This window comes from Hetaerina americana, unplaced genomic scaffold, assembly GCF_022747635.1.
Source record: "Hetaerina americana unplaced genomic scaffold, ioHetAmer1.1.p SCAF_32, whole genome shotgun sequence".
Classification (NCBI taxonomy): domain Eukaryota; kingdom Metazoa; phylum Arthropoda; class Insecta; order Odonata; family Calopterygidae; genus Hetaerina; species Hetaerina americana.
Genome location: NW_027286897.1, coordinates 3,399,503 through 3,427,502, shown reverse-complemented (window position 1 = coordinate 3,427,502; position 28,000 = coordinate 3,399,503). Strand labels below are relative to the sequence as shown.

Genomic DNA, 28,000 nt, shown 5'->3' with positions numbered 1-28,000 from the left:
AATAACAAATAAAAAGACTAAGTAAGATAGTGGAAAATATTTTCTAATTTTATTTACAAATATTTATTTATAGTATTGTAGAACAAATCATTATGGTCAGTCTTCCTGTAAATAAACAGGGTGCTAGCTTTTGGGGTGAGCATTTTCATAATTCCATGTGCGCATATTCTGTTGTAGCCTTCATGTCTTCAACATGGAATTCATTGCAGTCTCCAGGATATTTTACCTTTAAGAAACAATTATTCATTGATTTAATTTGAAAAAAGTATAATGCATACAAATGTCAAAAGAGAACAGCTAAAATACCTTGCATATATTTTCTTCCATAATGGCATCGTATAAATTCCAAAACGTTGTGCCTTTTGTGTTAGAAAGAAACCATCCAGCAGCCAGACTGTTGAAAGAAAAGTCATTTTATATTAAGAATCGAATGTCATTAAAAACATAAATGCATGTTGACATACAGGAGTGGTAATTTCCAAGTTTGCATATCTGGGGACGATATTCTTCATTGTCAAAAAAACACCTCAAAGGGGTATCTGTGTTGATTCCCTTTTGCGAGGGTATTTCATACATGAAGATCTCTCTAGAAAGAGAGTATGAGTTCACTTTATTGGGAACTTCCCATGTATTCGGCTTATTTTTCCAAATTTTTATGTGACAATAACAAATAAAAAGACTAAGTAAGATAGTGGTCTTTATGCCCTCTGGTTTCTGTATAGATTCTGTGAATTAGGTGTTGGTTGAAATAGACATTGTAAGAAATAAAAATTACATGCAGAAAGTACAGTGAAAGGAGCCATGAAATTAAGGAAATAATGTCTGTATGGAATCCTTTTCTTTCGCATAATTTCTACAAGTGCATGCATCTTGGTGCTGTGTAATTTTATATGGGTGAAGTGCACTAATGTAGCTAGGGAGAAAAGGGGCGACACTGAAGGTCTACTGCAGTGGCCAGGTACTGGCTAAATGACTCCAAATGGATAACATATTCTCAGTGGCAAAGCGAGGTTCTTCAGGCTGGACAATTCTAGCTATGCCGCTGATGTGTATCAACAGTAACAAGACCTTCTTTATCCATTCGATCACAGTCAATGTTTTTGCTGAAATTCATAATAAAAAAATCATAAACTTAAGCTAGAGCCTCGGAGAGTATACATGTGATATAGGAAACCCAAGCCTAGCGTAGGGCACCATGTAAATGTAAATTCGCACTTACATGGGAAGAGAGAATGAAGCATTGAGCATTCGCCGTGCTCTTAAGGCATGAGCTCCTCGGCCTTTGAATGGCCCCCGGTAATAAATGACCGTTCCCAAGAACAGCGTATTCGTACCTTAGATTCAAGATTTTTACACTGCAAAGTAAGCAGCTGCATCGCAGTGGATTAACTAGATGAACTAATTAACTGAATATTCTGTATCACACAAGCTTGGGTGATAATAGAAAGTTTATGAAGATTTAAAGGGATGTAAAAAAAGATACATATATGATCCTATGACAAAATAGTACCAGTACAACGCGATCCTCATAAAATAGCCGACATGGAGCATTCTAGGTTGCCATGAAAGCGGAAAACAACCTGGCATTAAGCAATGAGTCCGTTTTCAATTCCGCGTACTTCCCTTCGTATCTCCGCGTAGCCTTCGTTCCGTCCATCTGGTCTTTTTATTTCTATCCCCTCATCGTTTGCCAGATATTCTACGCTCCATCACAGTTGTCAACGTCTCATTGCCAATCAAAACGCTCTGTATTCATTTTGCTTTCCGATTTATCTCAATGATTCACTCTACCAAGCCTAGTACATCTCATTTGTTTACAGTCCATTGCATCTTTTCCATCCTCCACACCCACATTTCATATACTTCTAATCTACGCATATCATCTTGCTTCAACGACCAGACTTCCCCGCCGTTCAAAGTCACGCTCCTTATCAGAATTGTAACGAGCATTTAATTAACAGCTTTATTCAGCGTTCCGTCATCAATCCACTCCTGAAAGCTGCTTTGCCTAGTGCAATTCTTGGCCATATGTTCCTATTACTTCGACTATTTAAGTCCCAAACTCTTCCGAGGTGGGTGAACGGCTCCCTTGCCTATCGCACTGACTTTCGTAAGTGCTCAGCAATGCTTCCTAACCCTTGGCTAACTGGAAAACTAAAGCTTAATCATCCGCAAACCTATTCGATTTTATGAATTGTCCACCGAATTTCATTCCATCTCCCCATAAATCTTGAATTATTGCCTCCACGTATGCGTTGAAAAGCACGAGTAAAAATGGTCACCCCTGCCATAGGCCTTTTCCTTACAATGCACATCCCGAATCTCCTCTCGTACCTGAGTAGTCACGTACGTGTAACTACCTTCACTAGTACTCGTACAGGTTAAGGATAAGTTTCCTATTCTTCCAATCTACTCCTCTTTTCTGCAGTGCATTCATTAATTTTACCCAACTCACTAAATCGACCACATTCTCTAAATAAACGAATCAAACAAATATATCCTGATTGTATTCTATGTCCCTCTTTATTAGGGACTTCAATCCTGCAATGGCATCACCCATGCATTTCCCCTTTCAGAACCCAAACTAATCATTACCTAAGTAATCACTTGCTGTGATCTCCATCGTCTTATATCGATGATACTAAGCAGCACTTCACCTGCGGGCGAAATCAAACTTATTATTTTATAGTCATATATATGGCTTTTTTTAAGTGATCTAAGGTAGGTTTTGGATGGACACAACTGCCAAATAAATATTTTGTTACTCCTTGCAAAACACAATCCAACAAACTACTCTACATCAAGTCCCTCTGCGTTCTTCCTTCATCCCATCCAACATTCCTATCCTGTTTCTGCCCTTTCCTCTTTTGCCTAACATTCTCCCATCGAGTAATCTTCAACATCCCACTGCCGATCAATACGCCCTTCATCCACATTTCCTGCCTCCTTGGATTTCTCCCAACAAACCCCTCTACTCGACCACCATACCCAGCACATCCTCGTTTGTTTCCCTTTCGGTCCATTTCATCTTCTCCACACCCACATTTCAAAAGTCTCCAATCTGCGTCAATCCTCCTGCGTCAGGGCCCATGTTTCCGCGCCGTACATAACTATGCTCCATAGCAAAGTTTTGACGAGTCTTTTCTTACCATCCTTACTCATCGTCCCTGTCATCAACCCCCTCCTCTTTGTGGAAGCCTTTTTGCCTAGCGCAATTCTTCTCCTTATGTTCCAATTACTTTCGCAATGCTGGTCCACAACACTTCCGAGATACGTTAACTGTTCTACCTGCTCTAGTTTTTGCCCTCCTATTTTAATGTTTAGCATAGCCTTGTCTGTGTGAAAAATCGCATAACCTTTGTTTTATTTATATTGATTCTCATCCCATATATGTCACACTGAATTACCAATTCACTAACCAATGCTTGCAACCACTTGTTTGACTGACAAACTAGAGCTTGGTCATCAGCAAACCCAACTGATTTTACGGTTTCCCCGCCGACTTTCATTCCTATATCCAGTTCTTCCCATACCAAAGCATTACCATCACATATAAGTTGAACACCACCGGTGATAATGGACATCCCTGCCTTCCACCTCTTCTTAGCACTGCCCATCCGGACTCTCGGTTCCCCACTCGCACCTGAGCAGTCTGAGACGTAAAGGTTACGGATAACCTTCCTGTCCCTCGCATGTATTCCTATTTTCTGGAATATACTCGAGATTTTTTCCCAATTTACTCTATAAAACGCTTTTTCGAAATCTACGAAACAGGCAAATAAGTCCTGATTGTATTCTACATTATATTCCTGTCGATTAGTGATCTCATTACTGCAATGGCATCGCGCGTTCCTCTTCCCTTCCTACACCCAAACTGATGATTCCCTAAGTAATCATTTTCCTTGCTCTCCATCCTTTTGTTGATGATCCTGAGAACAACTTTAGCTGTGTGGGAAATCAACATTATTGTTCTGTAGTCCTCATAACGCAAACTTCATCTTTTTCGGAATAAGAACTAGCACTGATCTCACAGTTTTCCGGCCAGTACATATATATGGAGAGCTTTCCTTTTTTGGAATAGGAAACAAAAATACATATCTGACAAAATCTTCTACTCAAAATGCGTAAAGCCTTGGCTACGAATTAGTCAAAACTCTTCCTCCCATTCCTAAAATCTTAAGTACGTAGTCCCGCGGGAATGTTGTTGACACAACGGCGTTTTTTATTTTAACCCCCTTTTTATATCGGTATCAAGTTACCCTGAGTTATCCTCATCTGCGTCCAATTCTCTCTCTGTGTTTAAGCTTGATTGCCTAATGTCTTAAGCGTATAGTTATCTACCACCCTGATACATACCTTCCGTCTATCTTGTATCTTTCCTCGTTCAGTTAATAATTTTCCTGGCTTATAGTATTTTCGACTGAAGTAAGATCTGGTGCTTTCCCGGCGTATTTGCTTGATGAAGTTTTCTCGGGTCTTCCACCGCGTCAGGGGTTCCTCATCTACCCTGAGGACGATGCACGAGTCGGGCATCGAAACGTCGGCCAACATGGGAACCCCTGACCCGGTGGAAGACCCGAGAAAACTTCATTATTTTCGACTGTTTGCACGGATTTTTCCTTCTTACTTCCTAATCTTTCACCTTTCCATACCATGCACCCATTCCACTCTTCCTCTGTAAATGTTCCATATCAACGCACCACGTCGTCTATCTCGCTTATTTCGCTTTTATTAATTTCCCAACTCAGATTATTATTCAATTCTTTCTGCTTTCTTCTACTTAACTCTTATGCTTACGTTATTCAAAATCCTTCTCTCATCTATCTTTCTAATCTTATCGTCTGCAACCCATGATTTTCTTGTCCTTTTCCAAGTCACCGTTCCCACTGTTTCGTATGCGGCTTTCGATATCCTTCTTGTGATATTTCCCATTCCATTATTTATTGTACCAATCTCCCTTTCCTCACTGGCTATTTTTTTCTACAGCCTTTTGATACTCTTTCCGTGTCCCTCCAGTTAATGCTTTTGCATTCCATTTCCTCGGCCTTTATCCTTGCTTGATCCTCTTGAATCTTGCGATGCATTTTATTTGTACAAAATTTTGGTCCGAATCATAATCCGCTCCCGGGATAATGTGCTAATTAATCACGCTTTTCCTAAATCTACGCCTAACCATAATATAGTCCAACTGATATCTTTCTGAATCCCGGGCATTTTCTTGATACCTAAGCCTATTGTGGTGTTTTAACCAAGCTTTGATTAAACCTTCTAACTTGCGCAACGCTATAGCTTTCTTTCCGCGGTCATTCCTTGTTCCTAAACCGAGGCTCCCTGCTTTACTTCCATCCCTACCTTCGCCGAAAGTCGCGTTCCAATACCCCATCACTATCACGTTTCCTTCCAACAACACCCGTTCCTTTAATTTATCGTATACCCTGTAGACGTCTTCCTCCCTAGGATTGCGTGGTGGCATTGAACAATGACCAAGTTCGTTAGTTAAGCTTCTTCTTCTGCTGATAATATTCTGTTCGTCACTTACTCCGTTTACTACGCTTCTTACTACCTTTGGGGATAGGGTTGGTGCGGAGACGAGCGTACTGGCTTCCCACCGAGAGGGACCGGGCTCGAATCCTGGAGACGTCTTGAGGTACTTAGAGTGAGTGCGCCGTTCGTCCGACGGAACGTTTAACTGTGGACCCCTTGGAGCCCTTCGATAAGGGTAGGTTAATTCCGACGCCGGGTTTCTCTCAACCCTTCCTCCTTTCTCATCCATCCCCAATGGCGCAAATGAACTTTGCAGTCGGTCGCCTCCCCTAAAACTACCACTGCTACTTCCTACCTTTTCGTTCAATATCATTGCAACCCCTCGCCGGATCTCGTCCCCCCTTCGCGGTATATAATTCTGTAACTATCGTTCAGGTGATCCCCGCTATCCTTCCATTTTAGTCGTGGTTAATCACCAGTACAAGATATTCGGGCACAGGTCTACAATATACTCTAATCGGTTTCTTATTTTCGTTGCAAACTGCTGGTGAGTAGACGGTTATATGCGGTACTACAATTTACCCGTTTCAAACTTACCAGAAATTCCGTGGTCATTGCACTAGACCCATATGTATATATCAAGCATAATTTTCTCTTATTATTTAAGGCTGGAAGTACAATTTTCATAAACAATTGACATTGCTCAATAGCTCGCAAAAACGGGGCAGAATCTATAGAAACAGCCCGCAAGAAATATGATAGCGTAAAAAAATTAAAGTAATAGATTGCTTTTCAGCCGTAATTACTCCAGATTTGGCTGCATTTGACCATTTCTTTAGACATAACTAACTAAAATGTTGATTACTGGATATTTCACAGTTTTTGATTTTAACGATTTCCTGTTTTTTTCAGGGAAATTTGGATTACATTGGTTTTTATTGATACATAAAATTTTATGTACTTCGTGGAAACCAATGTTTTAAATTAACAGAATCGTTATTACTGTATTTCATATTCATATCATTTGCTCCAGGCCCAAATTGCATACACTTACTTGCATAAAAAATCTTCAATCATACGGCGTTGACAATGCATCATTATTACTCGTAGCACAAAAGATATTGTGTAGTTCGTGGCTTCACCTATTGAAATGATAAACAACCTTCGGCTTTCCAAGAGTTAAACGCATTATGGTACATAAGCCTATGAGCCAATCGTTCGACTCGAGCGGAATATACAGCCAGAAGTGGTTTTCCAGATATCAAGGAAAGTCGATATAATGTCAATGGAAACATCCAATCTCGTTACTCAGCCCAGTCTCCAAAGAGAAGAGAAGTTCTTGCCTCTTCCACCTTACATACCGAGCGATCATCTAACAGCCCACAACTCCATCCCTACTTCTCTTAGCCTCCGGTTATACGATATATTAGATGGGGATTGACATTAACCATTACGTTAACTTGGTCATGAAGAAAAAGAAAAGGGGGTCAGGATGGTGCGGTAGCTAACGTGTTGTCTTCCCACACAGTGGGCCCGGGTTCGAATCCCGAAGTCCCAGATATTTTTCAGTGGTATCCCAATCCCTATTTGAGGTGCTTAGAGGAGAGTTGGGGTGAGAGCGCCGTCCGTCAGTTGGGACTTAAAGCTGCGGACCCATTGGCGCCTTTCGTAAAGAGTAGGCTAATGTGCCTAGTGGGTTTCTCTCCCACCCGTCATCCTTTCCTGTCCATCCCTAATCACGCAAATGGACTTAGCAGGCGGCCGCCTCCCCTAAAACTACTTTTGCATTAGTACTAGAAAAAGAAAGTACTCCATTATCGGGAAGCTCGTGGACTTTGGTGCACCATTTTTCCTGCACAAAAACATTATTATTAATTATTAGTGTGTAATGAATAATTTTATAAGTTTACAAAGCCTCACCCGAACTGAAATCCTGAACTAAGTAATATGTGGGTAACAAGAATGCTCTTACCCACTTTGCAACCCCACCTGAATTTGCATATATTGACATTTATGTCTAGGATTCAGCAATAGTGATCGCATATACTTAAGCGAAGAACATCTAATTCCCTTTGTGTGAAGCACACGTGCACTGAATACTCTTAGCCGTCCACCAGGCGTACTCGCACTTGGCGTTTCAGCGTGTGGTCAAGAGCACCATTCCCTCCCCTGCAGGTCATTTGCCATGTCACCCTTCTCAGTTTCACTCTCATTGCTTTCCTTTTCTCTCCGCTTTTATTTCTCCTTTTCTTTCCCCTTCTCCTCTCTCGCCCCCTCACTTTTTCTTTCCTTACACTTACATTCTCTTCCTATCCAGACCCCGGAGGAGGGAGTGCATCTCTGCACCGAAGTGTGGGGCTATTTTCGGATATACCGCAAGTTGTCAGACTTTCGAAAGGAACTTAAAGACTTCGTACATCATATCCGAGGCATCTCAAAAGTAGGTCATAACCAACATTTGCACGTGATATTATTATTTTCCAGAGACTCGAGCCAAAACAGCTCACACTGTAGGGTAAATTACTATTTTAGTTACACTTAGCTGTTACTCCACGCTTCAAGTTGCTTTGAGTACTTTCATATCCAAAACGCAAAATTTTCTCTCCGAGCTTTTTGTTCATTGCCCTTACATTATAATCCAATTCGCGTCGCTGAATTTTTAAATAAACATCTCAAATGTCCCTAAAACATGCTACAAGTTGTTGAAATTGTATTTTACAAGACCTTGTAAAGAATGAAATAAACTTTTCGCAAGTTAGTTTCTTATCGTAAACTTGGAAAAAAACATTTTACCGAAATGAGTCGGGGAATTATTTTGAGTTTCAAAAGGTCGCCTCTCGTGGCGACTGCAGGATATACAAAAATTTGGTTTACTCTCATATATTCCGAGATCAAAACGATGAGATTCAATCTCCAACTGATAAAAAAGGACTGATCGAGGCATTGGCGGGGTCTCCACGTGGCCTTCCAGGAAGTAAAGAGAGTAAAACCTAACAAAAACGACATGCTCGAATAAAAGCCACTATTTTCACCCCCTGGTAGAATATGGCGAATAGGTTCCTGCTTGCCCTTTTGGTTCACTTAAAAAACCAGGGCAGGATGCGTGCTTGGAAATTATACGCAATTTTATGAAGAAACTAACTCTGAAATCACTATCAATTTCCAACAGTTTCAAGCTTAATGCGAAATTTCTTCCAAGAAATTGTGTATTTTGTGTTGTGTTGTGTATTTTGTGTTGTGTAAAAGACTATTGTGTATTTTGTGAACGAATACGAGGAAATGGGAAATTGTCAGTAACGGAAATGAGTCGAAATTAAATTGTTGTAGATTATGTGATTCTCTATCACTTCAAACTGCTACCTGTTTTCCAAGCATGAAGAAATGTCGTTTTGAGCATTTATATTCGGTACAAAACCACGTAAATATAGGGATTTCCTGTGACTCCTCCCCCTCCTCCTCCAGATAATACGTCCAAATATACGTCAACCTTGAATTCTAGCTGCGGCACGTGTGACATTCAGGGCGACACGGGGCGAGTTGAGTTACGTGCTGGATCATTATCGCCCACTTGTTGCCTCCAGTAGACGAAGTAAGATCTCTCTGATCATTTTAACGATAATAAATTCCAAGACAAATTGCCTTCCGTATATTTTGTCATTTGAAGAAACCGCAGTTGCCACGCATTACTATGTTTATACCTTCATGTAGTTTCCGTTTTAAAATAGATTAAATGAAGCTTTATTTAATAATAGATGATATTTTATTGCCTTCTTAAGGGAAATATTGACGAATTATAATTATTTATTCTAATTCCATCATTATTTATATGTTTACATATAAATAATGATGGTTAGGTAAACAATATCACCTCTTCTTGTAGGCTAAGTACTATGATTACTATTATTCCTAGAGTGATTCACAATGAAATGATGTACGCATTTTAAATATCAGATTTTACATAAATACGAGGGTCATCCGGAAAGTAGTACCCGTTCGTGCCGCATGAAGTGCTGACGACGCGAGTAGCCGCTGGACGAGGTCAGATAGCTTCAGTGGCTTGTCTACCTTCTCTGAGCCAAGTTGCGTGACGCTAGCATTGCCTGTGTTGTTTCTGTGATTGTTTACAATGTTTAAAAAAATTGAGAACGCCGCCAGTTGTGAAGTGAGGGCAGTGATTAAATTCCTCAATGCAAGAAACGTTCGCCCATGTGATATTCATCGCCAATTAAAGGAGGTGTATGGAGACAATGTAATGGACGAGTCGTCTGTTCGGCGGTAGTGTCGCAACTTCAACATGGGGAGGGGGAACACACACGACGATGAGCGTTCGGGGAGACCGTCTGTCATTACAGACCAACTGGTGAGCTCAGTTGACGAATTCGTGAGGAACGATCGGCGCGTCACAATTGATGACATCTGTGAGCATTTTCCCAATGTTTCTCGAACAATTGTTCATGAAATTGTTAAACACCATCTGCATTATGCAAAAATTTGTGCAAGATGGGTCCCTCGCGTATCTCAATGAGCTGGCGGCGAAGGACTATGCAGCAGGAATACAGAAACTTGTCACACGTTATGACAAATGCCTTAATTTGCTTGGAGATTATGTTGAGAAGTAGTTTAAAGTATCCTCTTTCAAATAAAATTTTTTATGTTTGTTAATATTTACTTTTGTGTCTTTATTTCACGAACGGGTACTACTTTCCGGATGACCCTCGTATGTTGGAAAAATTATCGCGCGGTGAAAGTTATCTTTAGTACATTCCGCAAGCATGAATAAATTCGAGGATGAAGAATATTTGCTAAACATTCGAGAGGATAAAAATATTTCCGAAACGATTTTTAATGCAAACAAATATAAATTAGAAAACAGCTATAACAATACCGAAATTAAAATGCAGCACGCGGGCTGTTGGATTTCGTCAACATTTAATTTGCTCTTTGCGTGATTACAAAAATGATAGACATTTAATTTAACGTACCTCAGAGTAATCTTTTAAATTTATTTGGTCAAAAATCCAAATGCGTACATTAGCTTGGACAGATATTTTCCACAAAATGGTAAAAACATTCAAGTTATCTCAAAACCTATGTAAATTCGTCACGTCCATGGAAATAACTCCTGAACACTAGGTACGAATAGAAAAATATATTGTATTCACTCTACAACACTTCTCAGGTCTTTCGTGAGATTACCAGAACATTTTTGTCTCGACAAAGAAGCATGTAGACGAAGAACTCGCCGATATTAATCAATATTCCGCTTTGACATTTTTGATCAAGAAAGCTGTTATAGATTCAGCTGCGACACTGGGAAAAGAATATATCGCGGAATAAAACATCCTTCGCGCGGCTTAAGTGATTTTTTATCTTTGCTTGTCGAAATAATCTAACATGCCATTTCATGAAATACATTTTTCAAAGGAATACCAGCCTATTGAAAAAGAAATTATAGGGAACAGGAGATTGACTAAGAAATGGCGCAATCATTGCAACGAAGCAATGCAGCTTACTACCTTCCGGGAGGTAAACAGAAAGGGATGTGTTATGAAAAGCACTGTATAATTTAGAAAAAGAGATTCAATTTCATTCATCACAACTGCTTTTCGCACTGAAAAGTGATCGGAGTCTTCTTCCCAAAAGATTGTGGCTGCAAAACTTTATGAATAACCTAATCATGGATTCGTTGTACACTCGACTGGGGTTTAGCTTGGAAGTTATGTTTTAAACAATCACAGCGAAACATATAAAAACTATTACAATTGCAAAAGTACAACCAAAAGGCATTCACAAATATTATATCCAGGGATTAGTTTTTATTGTTACACCTTTTGCACGAAAATTAAAAATCAGACGTAGGTTTAGCCGCGATGGGTGATTATATTGACCGAGCATGAACAATTCATATTTGCGATACGACATAACGATGTTTTTGGCGCTCGGGAGCGTCTAAAAATCCGACATTAAATCCATAACATCTGTGCAGTGGTCTATAGCTCACCGTCACCTGTTCAGGAAATCTTAATTTTTCCTGCGGCGCAGTCTCCTGGCGGGGTGAACGACCCCTCCCGTGTGTTGGGACCGTTATCCACGGCTCGGCACAAGCCAACATATTAATATCGAAGGGTGTACCTAAAAAAGTACGTACCTTTCCACGCAACTCTCTCACCTTATTTCCCTTTCATTCGCTTAGGTTCTACGTACATTTTCCCTGCGGAATTGTTTTATAAGAAAAACGTTTTCATCAATTTCAAAATGCCAGAATGAAGAAATGAATGTTTGCGGTATTTCGTGGCATCTAAATAAAGTTGTAGGGAGCAATAGCGTGTTTACTTCACACACACACACACACACACACACACACACACACATATATATATATATAATTAATCATAGAAACACAAAGAAAGGACACATATGTAGGTTTGACATTGCGACGGCACGACCGTCGTCACGACGACAGTCGTGTCGACCAATTGTGAGTGCCCTTCCTTTGTGTTTCTATGTTTTAAAAATCTACATCGGTGTTTTTATATCTTTGCCTCGCCGAAGAGCATTTCATTTCGAAGATATTTTTATAAATAAATAAATATATAAATAAATATATATATATATATAACGTTTACTATCTGAGAGATGATTAATATAGGGTTCAGAGGATAGTTTAACCCTTTACCGTCAAGCCCATTTGGGAATCTACAATCTTGATAAAAGTGGGAATAAGGAATGTGAAAATGTAGCTGCTTTAAACGAGGGCATACAAAACAGAAATTAAAAATAATTACTGATATTGCGATTATATGATAACAAAGGAGGCTAGCTTTAAATCGGAGTACGAAAGATCACATCAATGGAAAACTTTTTTCGGCGCCACCGAAATAAGTACGCAGATGCTTTCTCGACAGTTTCGTAAATGATACGGTTACTCCTTTTAGAATTTTGATTTTAATAAATCTATTAAATGAGCATACCATTCAAAATAAATAAAGCCGCATAAATATCGCTTTTGCAAAGAAATATTTGCTCCAGGAGACAACTTTCCGGTAATGTGCCATCTACATCAAAGCTTCTGCTACACGGATTGGATTAGAAAAATTCTTCCCGGGGCCCGTTGCCCAAAGCTACACGCCAGGCTAAAAGCCGTAAGTTGCATATGAGGAGTCTCTGATGATGTTATAAATGTTGCATTACTTGTTGCTTGCCTACATTACACAGTTTTAGAGACTTTAAAATCTTTCTTCTATGTACATTTAATGCTGGATGCAGAGGGATCGTAATTCAACTTGTAGCTTTGAAAAATGCCAATCGAGAAGCCCCGTGCGCCGCTTCGAATAACCCCATGGACAATAATGAATTCAACTGAATCGTAGAGACGGAGAGGTAACTTCCGGCTCGCACAAAGTTACTCCCAAATTAGTTTTTATTCGCCAAAAAAATCACGCCGAGTCCAGAGCAGAATATTCCTTTCTGCACGCCTTCCCACGGTCTCTGGCGGATCGTGGCGTTCGGTTCTCCCCACTAACGGATCTTCCACAGCCACAGTCACCGTTTTCCTACGAAACCACTCACCTGGTAACTTTGGTGACGACCGGCTTGAGTCCCACACGTGGCGGCTGTTTGCTCTTGCGTTGCGTGGAGGACACGCCATCCTCCTCCTCCTCCTGGCGGTTAATGGTGCATAGGGTGTAACGGGCGCAGTCGGGCCGCCGCGTGGCAAATTTGTAGGCCCTCCAAACCCTGAGGGCGGGCTCGATCAGCTCCCCGTTCACGGCCTCCGCGAGACGATCTTCAACCTTCAAGAGAAGGGGGGACGGGTTTTGGAATTAAAAAAATTTTTTTCAGATTAAGTGCGACGACCCTACGCCGTATGCGAGTGGACCTTGGTTCACATCATCGGGCCACCCATATCAAATCGATCAACCCGAAGGTGGGGTAGGGTAGGAGGAGGTAGATCGTACTCTACGATAAGGCTATTTAAGGCGAGTGAAATTTTCGCGAATGGCAGGAGCGCCGATTTCAATGCGTCACCTGAGCCTTAGCGCAAAGTTTTGGTATCCGGAGAATATGCTCGGATTATGGACGGAGTAAGCCCAAGAGCAAGCCTGGGATCTGAAAAAGAATGACGTGTATGGCTGAACCGTCTATCCATTACGCCAACAACATTTAAGGTAAATGATAAAAAATTGGCAAATATTTATTGTTTCAATAACAAATTGTTTATCATGTCTTCAGTGACAACTGAAGCAGAGGAGTTAAATTGCGATTGTTAACATTCTTAGCAGCAAGATTGGGTAATCGGTTGAAGGATTTAAAGCCAGTACCATGGTCTGACTCAAAGTAATAAAAAAACGCGAATAATGGATAACATTAAGAACCTAGTACCAAACATTTTTTAATGCGGTGGTCTGATTTTGGCATAGATTATTATTAATGTAACGTAATGTTACCCACGTTATCTTAGATGTGAGGTGTGCATAGTCCCCATTTCAAAGGTAATTGAAAGTGGTCCGCAAGGATCTCATGGAGGGGCGCTGCATATGCTGAGATGTGTTTTTCTATGGTGGGAAAAAGGGTAGACACCATATGAATTCCAATACCGTTTCTAACAGTAATGTATGCGGTAATGGGAAAACGCGTTAATCAGGTGCTCGGAATTGACAACTTCCTCTCCTTGACAGAAGAGGAAGTTTTACTAGGCATACTACTCGAGGATGATTAATATTTATTTTTCATGTTAATTTTCACAAAAATTTTATCATTCACATTGAGATCCCACCATTTAATGAACGGCAGTAATAAGTTAAGGAACGTAACTATGGCTGTTGAAAGCAATAGCAATTCTTAATACCCAAGGCGGTTCTCTTACGCCACAAGGTTTAAGAATTTCAGTATGTATTATTATTGATATCACGTGCAACGAAATATCGCTCAGTGGAAGGGTGAAAAAATATATGTACAAACAATTGGACCTGATGCTATACAAATGTGAATTTAACAAGAAAATATTATAATAGTACCATATCGTTAACACATTCCTTAAAATCGAGATCGAACGATCATTCTTAAATATTTTATGTTTATGAGAAGAGGCTCGAGAATAAGACAATATAGTTCATTCCGTTCTTCCATGTCTCACGAAAATTAAATAAAAATACTGACTGTTGGTTGCGAAATCAAAGGGAAATAGGTTTCGTCGCGGCCTAATTATCATTTGTTTGTATTAGTGTTTATACAAGAGTGATTGATTCAATTTTCTGTCTCATAATTTATATTTCAAAAAAACTTGAAAATATTTATTGAATCTAAATGAGTTCACATTATTTATTAAAAAAAGAAACCCTAGTGCCGAGGTCGACGTCTACTAATGGGTGCACGTTTACCGCTAGGGGAACATATTAAAACCCCCCTTGGGCATCTTCATGACGTTTCATAAGCTAATGCTTATGTATTACACGACTTTTGTTATTTTTTCAATGTTTCAGTAAAATTTGCGTATAGGCATTGACAACCATATCCTATATACCTGCTTATAGTGAGAATTTTTCAATAAACGGAGTTACAATTGGCGTACTCTCTTCTTAATGACAATAGTTTTCAGTTTAGATTGAACACATTGCCCAACCTCTCCCTCCTTAACTGGTTTTAAATGTTATTACCCCCACAATTGGCATTACGTCACCTCATAACTCTACGGGAGAAAAGCAAAGCTGTAGCGATATAATCAGTTTTCGGTGCATCGGCAGTCAGGATCAATTAGAAACTTCGTTTTATTTAAATTATTTAAAAAGATGCTTTGTAAACTATATTCGGCATAAAAAATGCTAGAGATTTGGTTATCATAGTCGTCTTACATTAGAATAAAATTGTACTTCCCACAGGAATTTTAAAACTCCATCCATTCTTCAGATATGGGTGGAATTAGAACAGCCCCCTACTCTCCAAAACAGAAGAATGTGTCGGGGGTGACAAACTGGACATAATGGATGAAAACTGAATTATTATGGAATTATATAACAAATAAAGCAGTATCTGACAGCAAAAATAGACCAGTTACAAATAAACATTGATACCTCATCCCTATTTATTCAAATTATCCCGAAAATGCTGTGGAATAGATTGGGGACAAGGGATATGAATTGCGAAATGATCGTGGAGCATGTATTTGTCGTGCAACCATTTTGTAGTGTTACAATAATGCTATAGTGTGTACCTGATTATTGATAAGTGAGCTGAAACGGCTTTTTTTGTTTTAACTGGGGAGAAAATGTGATCTTGTGTTATGATTCGAGTACGATCTCCTTCCATCCAATCAAGCCGGGCGCGTCACAAATATACTTTTATGCTGAGAAACTGCGACACCAAATGAAAACCTTATTTTAACTTTCTGGAAGCGAAGAGCACCGAAATCGCACCCATAACCAATACTGAATTTTATTCCTGCATCGTGTTTTAGCCGTAGGTCACTTTGGTTCACTCACCTGTCTCGGGCTGAGTTTCGCGAGGGCGTCCAACATTGCGCTGATGGTTGCTCCCAGTCCTTTCCCCTTCTTCCCACTGGCCGTTATCTCACCTTCGAAAAAGTTCTTGATGTAACCAATAGCAGGTTTTAAGTAGATTCCGGAATCAAGATTTTGGATTCCCAAAAATCGACGCGCGCCGACATTAATCACCCTTGCTATTGTTTCTTCTATTGGTAAATTCGTTGGATCAAAGGAATCCTCGCCGAGAACCTGTTGCATTGAAGAAAATAGACACACATAAAATTACAGAAATACATATATACAGTATATTAATGCTTCTTTTACTCCATATTCTCGTTTCGTCGCGGGTATAATTATTAAAAATTCCGATGCAAGACCAGTGACTCCTAAAACGTGTAAAATCATTTTTCAATTTCATTTTGAAAATAAATTGGTTTTTTATCTTTTTAATAATATTCTTCGTCACACGTGTTGAGTAATAAGATTGAGGAATGTGATAATATGTATGCTGACAGAAAGAGCAAGCTGAAAACATAATTACATTAAATATTTTGTTGCCTACAATATGGACGCACAAATTCTTTATACCAAATACCGTGAGCACCAAATACGTAACAGCCTTGGATAATGCATCACACCATGGGGACATAAGACAGTCTTGGTGGAGTAAAAATAGTGTTTTTTTGCCCAGAATAAATACGCACACCGATGTAAAGTCCACATTACTTACGATCGAACTTTTTCGTCGCCAACAATATGAATTCCTTGGTCATTACCCGATGGTCGATCGTGCTAATGAATAAAAATAAAAATTTGAATGAAAAAAAATGATTTTAACTCAAAATTATGCGTTTTAAAAACCTGGAGTGTGAAAAAATCGAAGAAATTTAGGAAAGCCGTAATGACAAAATATGAAATGTCTCTTACATTCTCGTGAAAGTACTTGACTTGAGGTATTTACGCACAAAGTGGCGTAATGGAAATGCGACGGCTTGATTGATTTGAGTCGTCCAAGATAACGATGAAATTAGATAGCACCTGTACTAAAATAAATATATTCAAAATAACGTACGCCCAGATTTTTTTCTTTTTGTAAATTCGTTTGCGAGAGCATTTTTGCCGTAGATTTCATCATCGTGTTCTTTAAATAACAAGGTCAAAATTGTTTCCTTGCACTCGAAGTTTTGAGCCCGTTGAATAAAATGTTGTTTAATCAAGCGCGACAAAGTGAAAACTGAAGACATCGGGGCTATTCTTTGCCGTACCCATGTTTATTGAGACTTAGGCTGTATGACAACTCAGAACTTGCGCTGGAAGAATATTACATTCAAATTAACATATGCCATTCTGTAAACCAGAATCCGTTACTTATATGGTTTCACGGTAGGTTATCATTCACACGTGTTATCATAAGTTCAAGACAGGGATAATATTTCATATTTTAGTACCCTACAAGCCACCGCTAGGGTGTGTGGTAGGGAGTGAATAAACTCCAGAATTATTTTCACCCGAATATGACCCTACCGCGGTCGGACAATGTTATTCTGATCCCTTATCGTTCGTGGAAAAAATGACATATGTTCTACACTCTATCTCTCTAATTTTATTGCCATGATCTCTCCTACAGTAGTAAGATGGCGGTATTAATATATTTTCAACATCACTGCTAAAGAGAAGTCCTTCCAACGTATGCAAGAGATTAAATCTGTAATTTAACCTTCACTCCATGAGTGATCCCCAGCCTTGCTCCTCTAATATTTTGGATACGCTACTAAGTTTATCATTACAACATTTTACAAATCTATCTCCTCTAAGCTGCTATATCTGCGCGAATAACTGCTCATCAGTCACCGAGTAGCCACTAGTCTTGCTTTTTAATCTGAGCTCTGTCTCAAATTGAATGACTATCCCAACTCAAGTCATACGCTTAACTCCTTAAGTGCAGATGACATGCACCTGATCTTAACTCCAATCTGGAAATATTTATCTGGATTAGCACGATCCATCTTCAAAAAACCGATTTTTCGCAGAAATATTCGAATTTTTACATGTCGGTGCTGTGATTAAATAGAAAGACCCTCTTGTAACTTTTGGAAAAGGAAAGAGAGATAATGAGTGAGAAATCAACTTGCTCACTCGATTGTCCTCTAGTTTCCTTCCCCGACGGTTCGATTCCCGTTTGGGGTAACAGGGAACGTTACAGAGGTTTCAGTTCCTTCCTGTGAAGACATATATCATGATAAGAGCATCTTTAAGTCCACTGTGCGGTTTACCTAATGGCTAATATATGTATGCTTTTTTGACCATAGGGCAACTCTCGTTGAGGTCGGGCAAATTTTAACGGTCCCTTTCCCTCCGCAACTCACGAGCTGACCTCACGGGATGTCCAGCATAGACGTCGAATCTCAAGCAGGTAGGGATTTGGCTAAGTGCGGCAGAACGTCCAATGAAGCGAATGCCAGATTGACTATGAGATCATTAGAAAACAGTAGTTTTTACCCAATTAATACCCCACGTCACATGACCACATTCTTTAACTCAAAGAATTGCTGATTATTATGGCTGATTGATAAGGTTGGAGCTCAACGTGTTACAACCAAATGTGTGTAGACTCGATTAAATACATAAGACGTTACCTTCATACAACGACCTCTCCTGGCAGAAAAAAATTCGGGGAATATGTGGAAAATCTAACAAAGGTTTATTCGAAGAGTACTGGGTAAATATGATGAAAAGGTCACGGAGTAATGTTTCGCTGGTTAGGCCTCACTCAGAATATGCTCCTAGTAAATGGCATCCTTATGAAGTAGGCTTTAATGCCGAATTGGATCACGTGAGCGTAGAGGAGCTAGATTTGTAAAACATTTTTATTATTCACGTAGTAGCGTATAAAATATATTAGAGCAACTTGGCTCGGGAATCATTCGCTGAGCGAAAGTTAAATTACAGATTAAATCTTTTGCATAGATTGGAAGGATGTATCTTAAGCACATATGTTGAAAATGTATTATTACCCCCATCGTACAACGGTAGGACCGTATGTCAATAAAATTAGAGAGATTAACTGTAGTACAGATAAATTTTAGATCATTTTTTCCGCGAACGATAAGGGATCAGAATGATATTGTCCGGCCGCGGTGGGGTCATATTCGATAACACTCCTCATAATGAAGCGCAGCATTTATCACGGGAGATTCGTAACTTGTGACGCCATTTGCAGCAACGCGGAAAACCGGGCACTAGAGATTGCGGTGCCTAATAGCCCGTTGCGAAACTATCTATTACACATGTGCACAGTGTGTAGTTTTAGGATCTTCTGAGTTGATTATCAAATAGCTTCACGCAAGATTCTTAACAAGGAAACTTCCACGACATGTTCAACACGAGTGCCAATGAGGTCATGGAACTATGACGAGCGCTCTCGTCTCAACCCTGGAGAAGAGAGGTAGGCCTCTCTCCATTGGCGCCTACCCCCTTCCACCTTCTCCATGGCGAGCAACATGGAAAGTCTCCGACTGTCCGGGTAGTGCTCAGCGCACATGTGCGCACTAAAACATCTCCCCGGGTTTCCCTCTTCTCAGCTCCTTCACTTCTTTATGGACTGGAGACATCCGAATTCCTGAATACGCCTTCCGCTTGGTCGTATTCATTTCGTGGCAAATTAGTCTAGAAATCAATAATGACTCGCGTTTATTCCGGGTGATCCCGGTGGCATATGATCTACGGGTTCACTTCCGTTTTCAATTGCTGGGTATCTAACGAAACATGACCACATTCTTGTGTTCAACGTGTGACAGTAAAATATGAGTAGACTCAATTAAATACCTAGGATTTACCCTCACTCACGAGCTATCCTGGGTGAAACACATATGGGGAATATGTGGACAAGGTAACAATAAATTAGGATTTATTTGAAGAGTACTGGGTAAATGAGATGAAAAGGTCAAAGATAAATCTTATCTACTGTTGGTTAGGCCTCATTTAGAACATACATAAAGTACATGGGATCCTCACGAAGTTGGATTGATTATTGCCGAATTGGATCGCGTGCAGCGTAGAGGAGCTAGCTTTGTAAAACGTTATTATGAAAAACTTAATAGAATATCCAAAATATTGGAGCATCTAGGCTAGGAATCACTCACGGAGCGAAGGTTATATTACAGATGGAAGCTCTTGCATAAATTGGAAGGTCTTTTTAGCAGTGGTGTTGAAAATGTATTATTACCCCCATCGTACTATGATAGGAGAAATCATGCAACTAAAATTAGAGAGGTTAAGTGTAGACCAGACAGATTTTCGCCGTAATTTTTTCCTCGAGCGATAAGGGATCATAATAACATTGTTCGACTGCGGTAGGGTCATGTTCGGGTAAATTATTGTGGTGTGTATTCACCCCCTGCCATATACCCTAGCGGGGGCTTGCAGGTTATATAAAAAAATGTATAAATAAGCCACCGCCAGGGCGCGAGGCATACCGATGCAATGTGAGATAATTTGGCAGTAAGCGTCAAAGGATTAAGTGGCTCGAGGCCGTATGTTTGGGCAGACTCGAAATATCCCCGGCATTGAGGAAATAAAAATTGCTTCTAATTCTCGAATGGAACAGGCTTCAGGGAATCGAGAACTCTCCTCATTCAATCCCCAAAAACCTTATTCTGGCAACCCAAATACTCAAGGAAACACCAATTCATTATCGACCGCCAGGCCGTTTGCATGTCTGAGGGACTCAATATCTCCGATGAACAAGATCCCTTGAAATTCCTCGGAGCCATAAATCACGGACGTTTCTACTCAGAAAACCTTTAGTGTTAGGTAACTTTATTCCAGAACCTATTATTTAATCAGAGAAACAGAAAACCGAGCCTCTCTCGAGACATCAGTTGAGACATCGTCGATATCGAGAAGATTAAAATAAATATCTTGGTAGCCCACAATATTTAATGGATTTGAACTCAGTAGAGATGTATGGAGATAATTAGGCATTTGCCTGCAATCATTACTGAAGAACTCCTGGATTTAAATAGGAATCAATAAATTGCGAAGACAAGAATGTATTCCGCAGTGACCGAGCAAGATAGAGATGGTATGGTAATTGAGAAGAACACATTATGAGAAAGGATAATTACATTCATATTTCCCTAAATGTTACCCGAGCAGCAATACAAATTTGAAATGAACTCATTTGCGTGCGGAAGTCAAATATTTCTCAAAGAGCATGAAGGTTCGGTTTTGCTTTTTTATTTTACAAGATAATTTCCCTAGAGATGAGAATGACAAGAATGCATTATAAATACGAAATAAAATAGAATAAACGAAAATGCAATGACGCGCTATCATACACTCTTTACTACCGTTGAAATCGCATAAACGTTTTTTCGACATTCCCCTCCGGATTAATTTCCCTCCGAGTCTTAGATACCACCATGGTGTTTCGCTCTTAAAATATTTTCGGGGCCATGACCTCTACTGTGAGGCACGCTCGGGTGAGAGTGTTTGCGCTTTTACTCTTTTCCGAAGCGAGAAATGAATGCTCTCTCAATTAGAGATACTTTGGGCTGCATGTGTGGCAGTGAGCGCGCAAAGATAGATGGTTATCCCTCATTAGCACATTTCACCAGCCCCATCTTCCGGCAAGCGAGGGAAGCATTTGGCGGATTAGTATATTAATGTGAATAGTGTGGAATTGCCTGGGCTACAAGGAAGGAACTGAAAAACCGTGAGCATAACATCGATAGGCATATTCTGCAAAAAAATAACGCGATACATTTCCTTGAATTCCCCATTTCCGAAGTACGAGGGTCATCCGGAAAGTAGTACCCGTTCGTGCCGCATGAAGTGCTGACGACGCGAGTAGCCGCTGGACGAGGTCAGATAGCTTCAGTGGCTTGTCTGCCTTCTCTGAGCCAAGTTGCGTGACGCTAGCATTGCCTGTGTTGTTTCTGTGATTGTTTACAATGTTTAAAAAAATTGAGAACGCCGCCAGTTGTGAAGTGAGGGCAGTGATTAAATTCCTCAATGCAAGAAACGTTCGCCCATGTGATATTCATCGCCAATTAAAGGAGGTGTATGGAGACAATGTAATGGACGAGTCGTCTGTTCGGCGGTGGTGTCGCAACTTCAACATGGGGAGGGGGAACACACACGACGATGAGCGTTCGGGGAGACCGTCTGTCATTACAGACCAACTGGTGAGCTCAGTTGACGAATTCGTGAGGAACGATCGGCGCGTCACAATTGATGACATCTGTGAGCATTTTCCCAATGTTTCTCGAACAATTGTTCATGAAATTGTTAAACACCATCTGCATTATGCAAAAATTTGTGCAAGATGGGTCCCTCGCGTATCTCAATGAGCTGGCGGCGAAGGACTATGCAGCAGGAATACAGAAACTTGTCACACGTTATGACAAATGCCTTAATTTGCTTGGAGATTATGTTGAGAAGGAGTTTAAAGTATCCTCTTTCAAATAAAATTTTTTATGTTTGTTAATATTTACTTTTGTCTTTTTATTTCACGAACGGGTACTACTTTCCGGATGACCCTCGTAGTTATTCTGTATGTTACTTTCATCTCTCCTGGATCTCCTCTGGTTAAATTTGTAATTTTTCTGGCTTATCTCTGATTGCTTGTCCTTATTTTCCCTTCTTACTACCCTACAGAGGCTTTGCCTTCCTATGTGGTGGAACAATATCACCCTTCCTCAGTAAACCTTCCATATCATAGCACTGCTTCAGCCGCCTACGCTGCTTCCATTCACTTTGTTTCCATCTTCAGCTTATTATTCAAATTTTTGTATTTTATTTTATATATCTGTTTCCACACTTCCATTACATTCTCTCGTCTATTTTTTCAATCATCTCGTCCGTATTCCATAGTACTATTTAACTTTGCCCATCTACGAGGGTCATCCGGAAAGTAGTACCCGTTCGTGAAATAAAGACACAAAAGTAAATATTAACAAACATAAAAAATTTTATTTGAAAGAGGATACTTTAAACTCCTTCTCAACATAATCTCCAAGCAAATTAAGGCATTTGTCATAACGTGTGACAAGTTTCTGTATTCCTGCTGCATAGTCCTTCGCCGCCAGCTCATTGAGATACGCGAGGGACCCATCTTGCACAAATTTTTGCATAATGCAGATGGTGTTTAACAATTTCATGAACAATTGTTCGAGAAACATTGGGAAAATGCTCACAGATGTCATCAATTGTGACGCGCCGATCGTTCCTCACGAATTCGTCAACTGAGCTCACCAGTTGGTCTGTAATGACAGACGGTCTCCCCGAACGCTCATCGTCGTGTGTGTTCCCCCTCCCCATGCGGCACGAACGGGTACTACTTTCCGGATGACCCTCGTATCATCAACAAAGATAAGAACGAGGAAAACGCATCTTGCCGTTTTGAATGTCAAAAGAGCATATTGAATAGCCGAACAAAATACATTTAAGTTGTTAGGGTACTTATCGTAATGGTGAGTAGAATTTATTTAGTATTAAAGTAATAACGTTATTTAATAGTTTCAGAACATCGTTCAAAAACCTGTCTATCAGAAGACTACTGACAATTAAAACCAGACATAAACTCATATGAAAAAGGTGCGGAAATTCTTAAAATAAAGTCACATGAAAGGTTGATCGTGATGCTGTAGGAGTGGCAATTGCAGCTTACGAGCGGAGGGAGAGACTTATACATAGATCAACGATTATTTTTCTAGTCTACGCGTATGCAGTACTCAGGACTATTAAGGGCGCGATTAGCATGTGCCATTTCCCAGCATTCTCAAAAAATAAACTAATGAGATTACCTTAAGTCAGTAATTACAAGTGCTCGTTGTACGGAAGAGAATGCCTAGCAGGGAAAGGAAAAAATGTAAAGAAATTATCTAGATAGAAAAATGACATTCTTCACTGTGAAGGGTAATGGTTTAACAAAATAATAAATAAAATTTCCTTTTCATTACAGTTTGCACCCCCTACCACACACCCTTCAACTTTTCGGTGGACTTTTACGAGAGCGCTTGAAATTCTCACTAGTTAGTCGCTTGTTTGTAGCACGTACATATACGAGGGTCATCCGGAAAGTAGTACCCGTTCGTGAAATAAAGACACAAAAGTAAATATTAACAAACATAAAAAATTTTATTTGAAAGAGGATACTTTAAACTCCTTCTCAACATAATCTCCAAGCAAATTAAGGCATTTGTCATAACGTGTGACAAGTTTCTGTATTCCTGCTGCATAGTCCTTCGCCGCCAGCTCATTGAGATACGCGAGGGACCCATCTTGCACAAATTTTTGCATAATGCAGATGGTGTTTAACAATTTCATGAACAATTGTTCGAGAAACATTGGGAAAATGCTCACAGATGTCATCAATTGTGACGCGCCGATCGTTCCTCACGAATTCGTCAACTGAGCTCACCAGTTGGTCTGTAATGACAGACGGTCTCCCCGAACGCTCATCGTCGTGTGTGTTCCCCCTCCCCATGTTGAAGTTGCGACACCACCGCCGAACAGACGACTCGTCCATTACATTGTCTCCATACACCTCCTTTAATTGGCGATGAATATCACATGGGCGAACGTTTCTTGCATTGAGGAATTTAATCACTGCCCTCACTTCACAACTGGCGGCGTTCTCAATTTTTTTAAACATTGTAAACAATCACAGAAACAACACAGGCAATGCTAGCGTCACGCAACTTGGCTCAGAGAAGGCAGACAAGCCACTGAAGCTATCTGACCTCGTCCAGCGGCTACTCGCGTCGTCAGCACTTCATGCGGCACGAACGGGTACTACTTTCCGGATGACCCTCATAGATTTTGAAAATGATCCTCTCCTTCTGAAGCATTCTGGGTTTATTCGTACAAAATTATGTAAAGATGAAGGTAAGCACCCGAATACCTCTACTTCAGCAGAGCGCAGAATAAAACAAGGGGCAGAAGTATTTTATTTGCCCCTGAATACTCCTTTTAAAAGATGCAACGGACAAGTATGGGCCTCAAAATCCACCCTCACACCAGGACCAATTAAAGTTCGTTACGTCATTTTTGTTTGACGCCTAATTCCGTGAATTGAATTTATATCCGGTTCAATTTCCCCGTGGAATGTTGTGACTTAGATTCATCGACCGCGGTTGGAGTGAAAGTTTTCAATATTGTTCCACTGACTTGACGAATTTTTTTCCAAAAAATGCCGCTAATGCATTTCGCCAATCGCAGTTCCGATAATTGCTCAGAAACACCTGCCCTAACCGCAATGAGTTCCATTTTACGCATCAAATCGCTCAAATCACTGTTTGCAGAGGGAATAAGTAAGAACTTAGTCCACCTAGAGAGTAATGTGACTCCATTAGTAACACTGAAGGCTTAATAAAAAAGGGTCTCTTTCACTATGTTGTGCAATTTCTTCGGAAGCTATACAAGTTAAATTGCTCGGCAAAAGCATGAGGATATAAGTTCATTAACTGGAAAGGCGTCATGGATCCAAGACGTCGAAGATTGACTGATGAAATTGACAATATGTGCCCATTATCAATTACATGGTTTTGGACGCATTAAAGTTCTTTTTCCCCTCCAAAATAACGAATACAGGAAAAAGTTATAAAAAAACTGCATGCATCTTGCTCCTACTTATTTTATTAATCATTAATTTATTCATTCATTCCCAAAGTCTGTCTCCTGCCTACTCTTCCAGGAAAAGGAAAATCTGGCCAGTGAGTGCAGTTACTAAGGGATGACGTCCTCCCGTCCACATCTAGAAAAGCAACAGGAAGCCGTCTACTATTTCAAGGTCATCTATAGTTGACGCCTTTGGAAATCGTAGGGCGACGCATTTAGGGGAAAAATATCGTAACTCCCAACTGTGGAAGGGGAATTTACTGACATCCCTGATGAATGGTTGAATCTTCAGCAATGATCAGTCCTTTAAAATTTTTAAATGAAATAATATCAGAACGTATTACACGCAAGGAGTTTACCGACGCCATTCATGAAACAATTAAAAACAACAATAAAATAATGCGCTTAGGTCGTATCATAACTTTCTATTAAGTGGTGCTTTTAACAGCATTCATATTTTTCGACTAAAATAAAAACATTAAATGTATTAGGAAACCTTAAAAAAAAGTATAACAGGACTGGAACATCACCAATGTTACATCGCACAGAATTCCATCATCATCCCCTTTTCACACCCTGCAAAACAAAAAATTATCGTTAAATAAGAGTAGAACAGATAGATTTAAGATGTCATTTTTTCCACGAAAGATAAGGGATCAGAATAACACTGTCCAACCGCGCTAGAGGTAAAAGTATTCGGGTCAAAATTAGTCTGGTGTGAATTCACCCCCAGCCACACACCCTAGTGGTGGCTTGCAAGGTGCTAAAAATATTAAATATAAACATTAAAAAAATACATTATGAGCCGGAATTTCCTCCCTCTCCGGTTTCTCTTACTGAGTTGAGAAAATTTTAATATCGCGTATTTGAGAATATTAAATATTTTAATATTTAATAATTATCTAACACTGCTTTCCACGAGAGTCCAAATGATTTAGGGAGGTGATACAGGTTGTATTAGCCAGTTAGGACCAAGGGAATCACTTGTGACACGAGATATTTTAGGAACATAGTGAGAGTGACCCTCTCCGATAAATATCTTGGCCGATAAATACTTACATTTTTTATCGCGAGTGAAAAATGTAACGATTTCAAAATTCAAAATGTGATCATAAAATTAATCCAAGAAAATGCAATCTTTGGTCTGTGAGACTCCCGAATGCACCCAAACCGGATGACCTCACCTGTGCACTTTGGAGCAACGCTGTCGCCACCCCCGTGGTCGTCTTCACGATCCTCTTCCTCCAGTCTGGTTTGGCGGCGTAAATTGCCCACCTCGCGACGAAGGACGAGGCCCCACGGACCCACCTCCTACGGAAGGGTGCGTTCTCCAGGGACGCCATCACCCTCTCGGAGTCGAACCTGCCCTCGGAGTCGAGGAAGATGGACAGCGTGGCCCCGAGGCCGCTCTCCTCCAGGAGCTTCCTCGCCCCATCCGACTTCCACAGGTTGTCCCACTGATCCCTCAACGAGGCCAGCAGTGGAGGGATCAGCATGGCCCAGGGGCTTTGCTGCTCTTCCTCCCCCCCGCCGGCGAACCTCGGCGTCCTCGACCCCCGCGCGTCTGAGGCATCCTTCCCGCCCGCCGCTGACTGGAGGAGGAGGGGCACGAGGTTCAGGAGGGCCGCCCCCCCCTGCCCGCCGCCACCCTGCTGTCCGCCCATCATGCTGGACGCGAACCCGACCAGGGATTCCACGTCCAGACCGCCGCCCGAATCCCCACCTCCCCCACCCCCGGCGGCTCCCGCCAGCATGTCCACGAAACTCCCGATGGACTCAGGGTCTATTCCCCCGCCCATACCCTTGCCGGAGGCCGACGACGCGGAAAGAAGGCTCCCGATCCCGGAAAGGAGGTCGGCTCCGTTGGTCGAGGCCCCACCGGAACCAGAGAGCATGTTACCTAGTTGCCCGATTAGTGCCTCGCCCAGATTTAGGCCCCCTTCGCCACCGCCGCCGTTGAGAGAATCCTGCAAGAAAGCTCTCGCCATGTCCGCCAAAGGGTTTGGCTCCTCCATTGCAGCGGCGCACTCGGAAATTTGGGTCCTCGTAACCAACAACATCAACGTTATCCAAAGCATTGCACCACCCATTTCAGTTCACAGTTTTTCTCTATAGACTAGGTCGGAAATTGATGGCACACGAGCACATCCACGACAAATCTAAGCGAAGTGACCGCACTCCGATGATGATGAAACTTCCTCCAGCTATGCGTGTGATAATCCGCGTTCCTCGCGCGGTGCCGACGGAGAAGCAGGTCTTGAACCGACGAGGGCGACACACAAGACTGACGCCTTACGGTACACCGAAACAGCATTTATGGGATAGGAAGGAATCTTCCTTCTTCCCCTCCGCTCCGTCGCCCCGCCCCCTCCGCTGTCAATGAACCTTGCTCACCGAACCGGAGTTCTGAG

The 28,000-nt window shown here is 40.9% G+C and overlaps 1 protein-coding gene across 1 annotated transcript; it reads right to left on the bottom strand.

Annotated features, from left to right (window-relative positions):
- Positions 1–49: 49 nt before the first annotated feature.
- On the bottom strand, positions 50–27,859 carry LOC139691307 (uncharacterized). Its single transcript, XM_071589070.1, has 5 exons — positions 26,774–27,859; positions 15,963–16,214; positions 13,054–13,277; positions 307–394; positions 50–226 (listed from the first exon to the last, which is right to left on the bottom strand). The coding sequence occupies exons 1-5, from the start codon at positions 27,677–27,679 to the stop codon at positions 146–148; spliced, it is 1,551 nt and encodes a 516-aa protein (XP_071445171.1). The 5' UTR covers positions 27,680–27,859; the 3' UTR covers positions 50–145.
- Between the last annotated feature and the right edge of the window lie 141 nt (positions 27,860–28,000).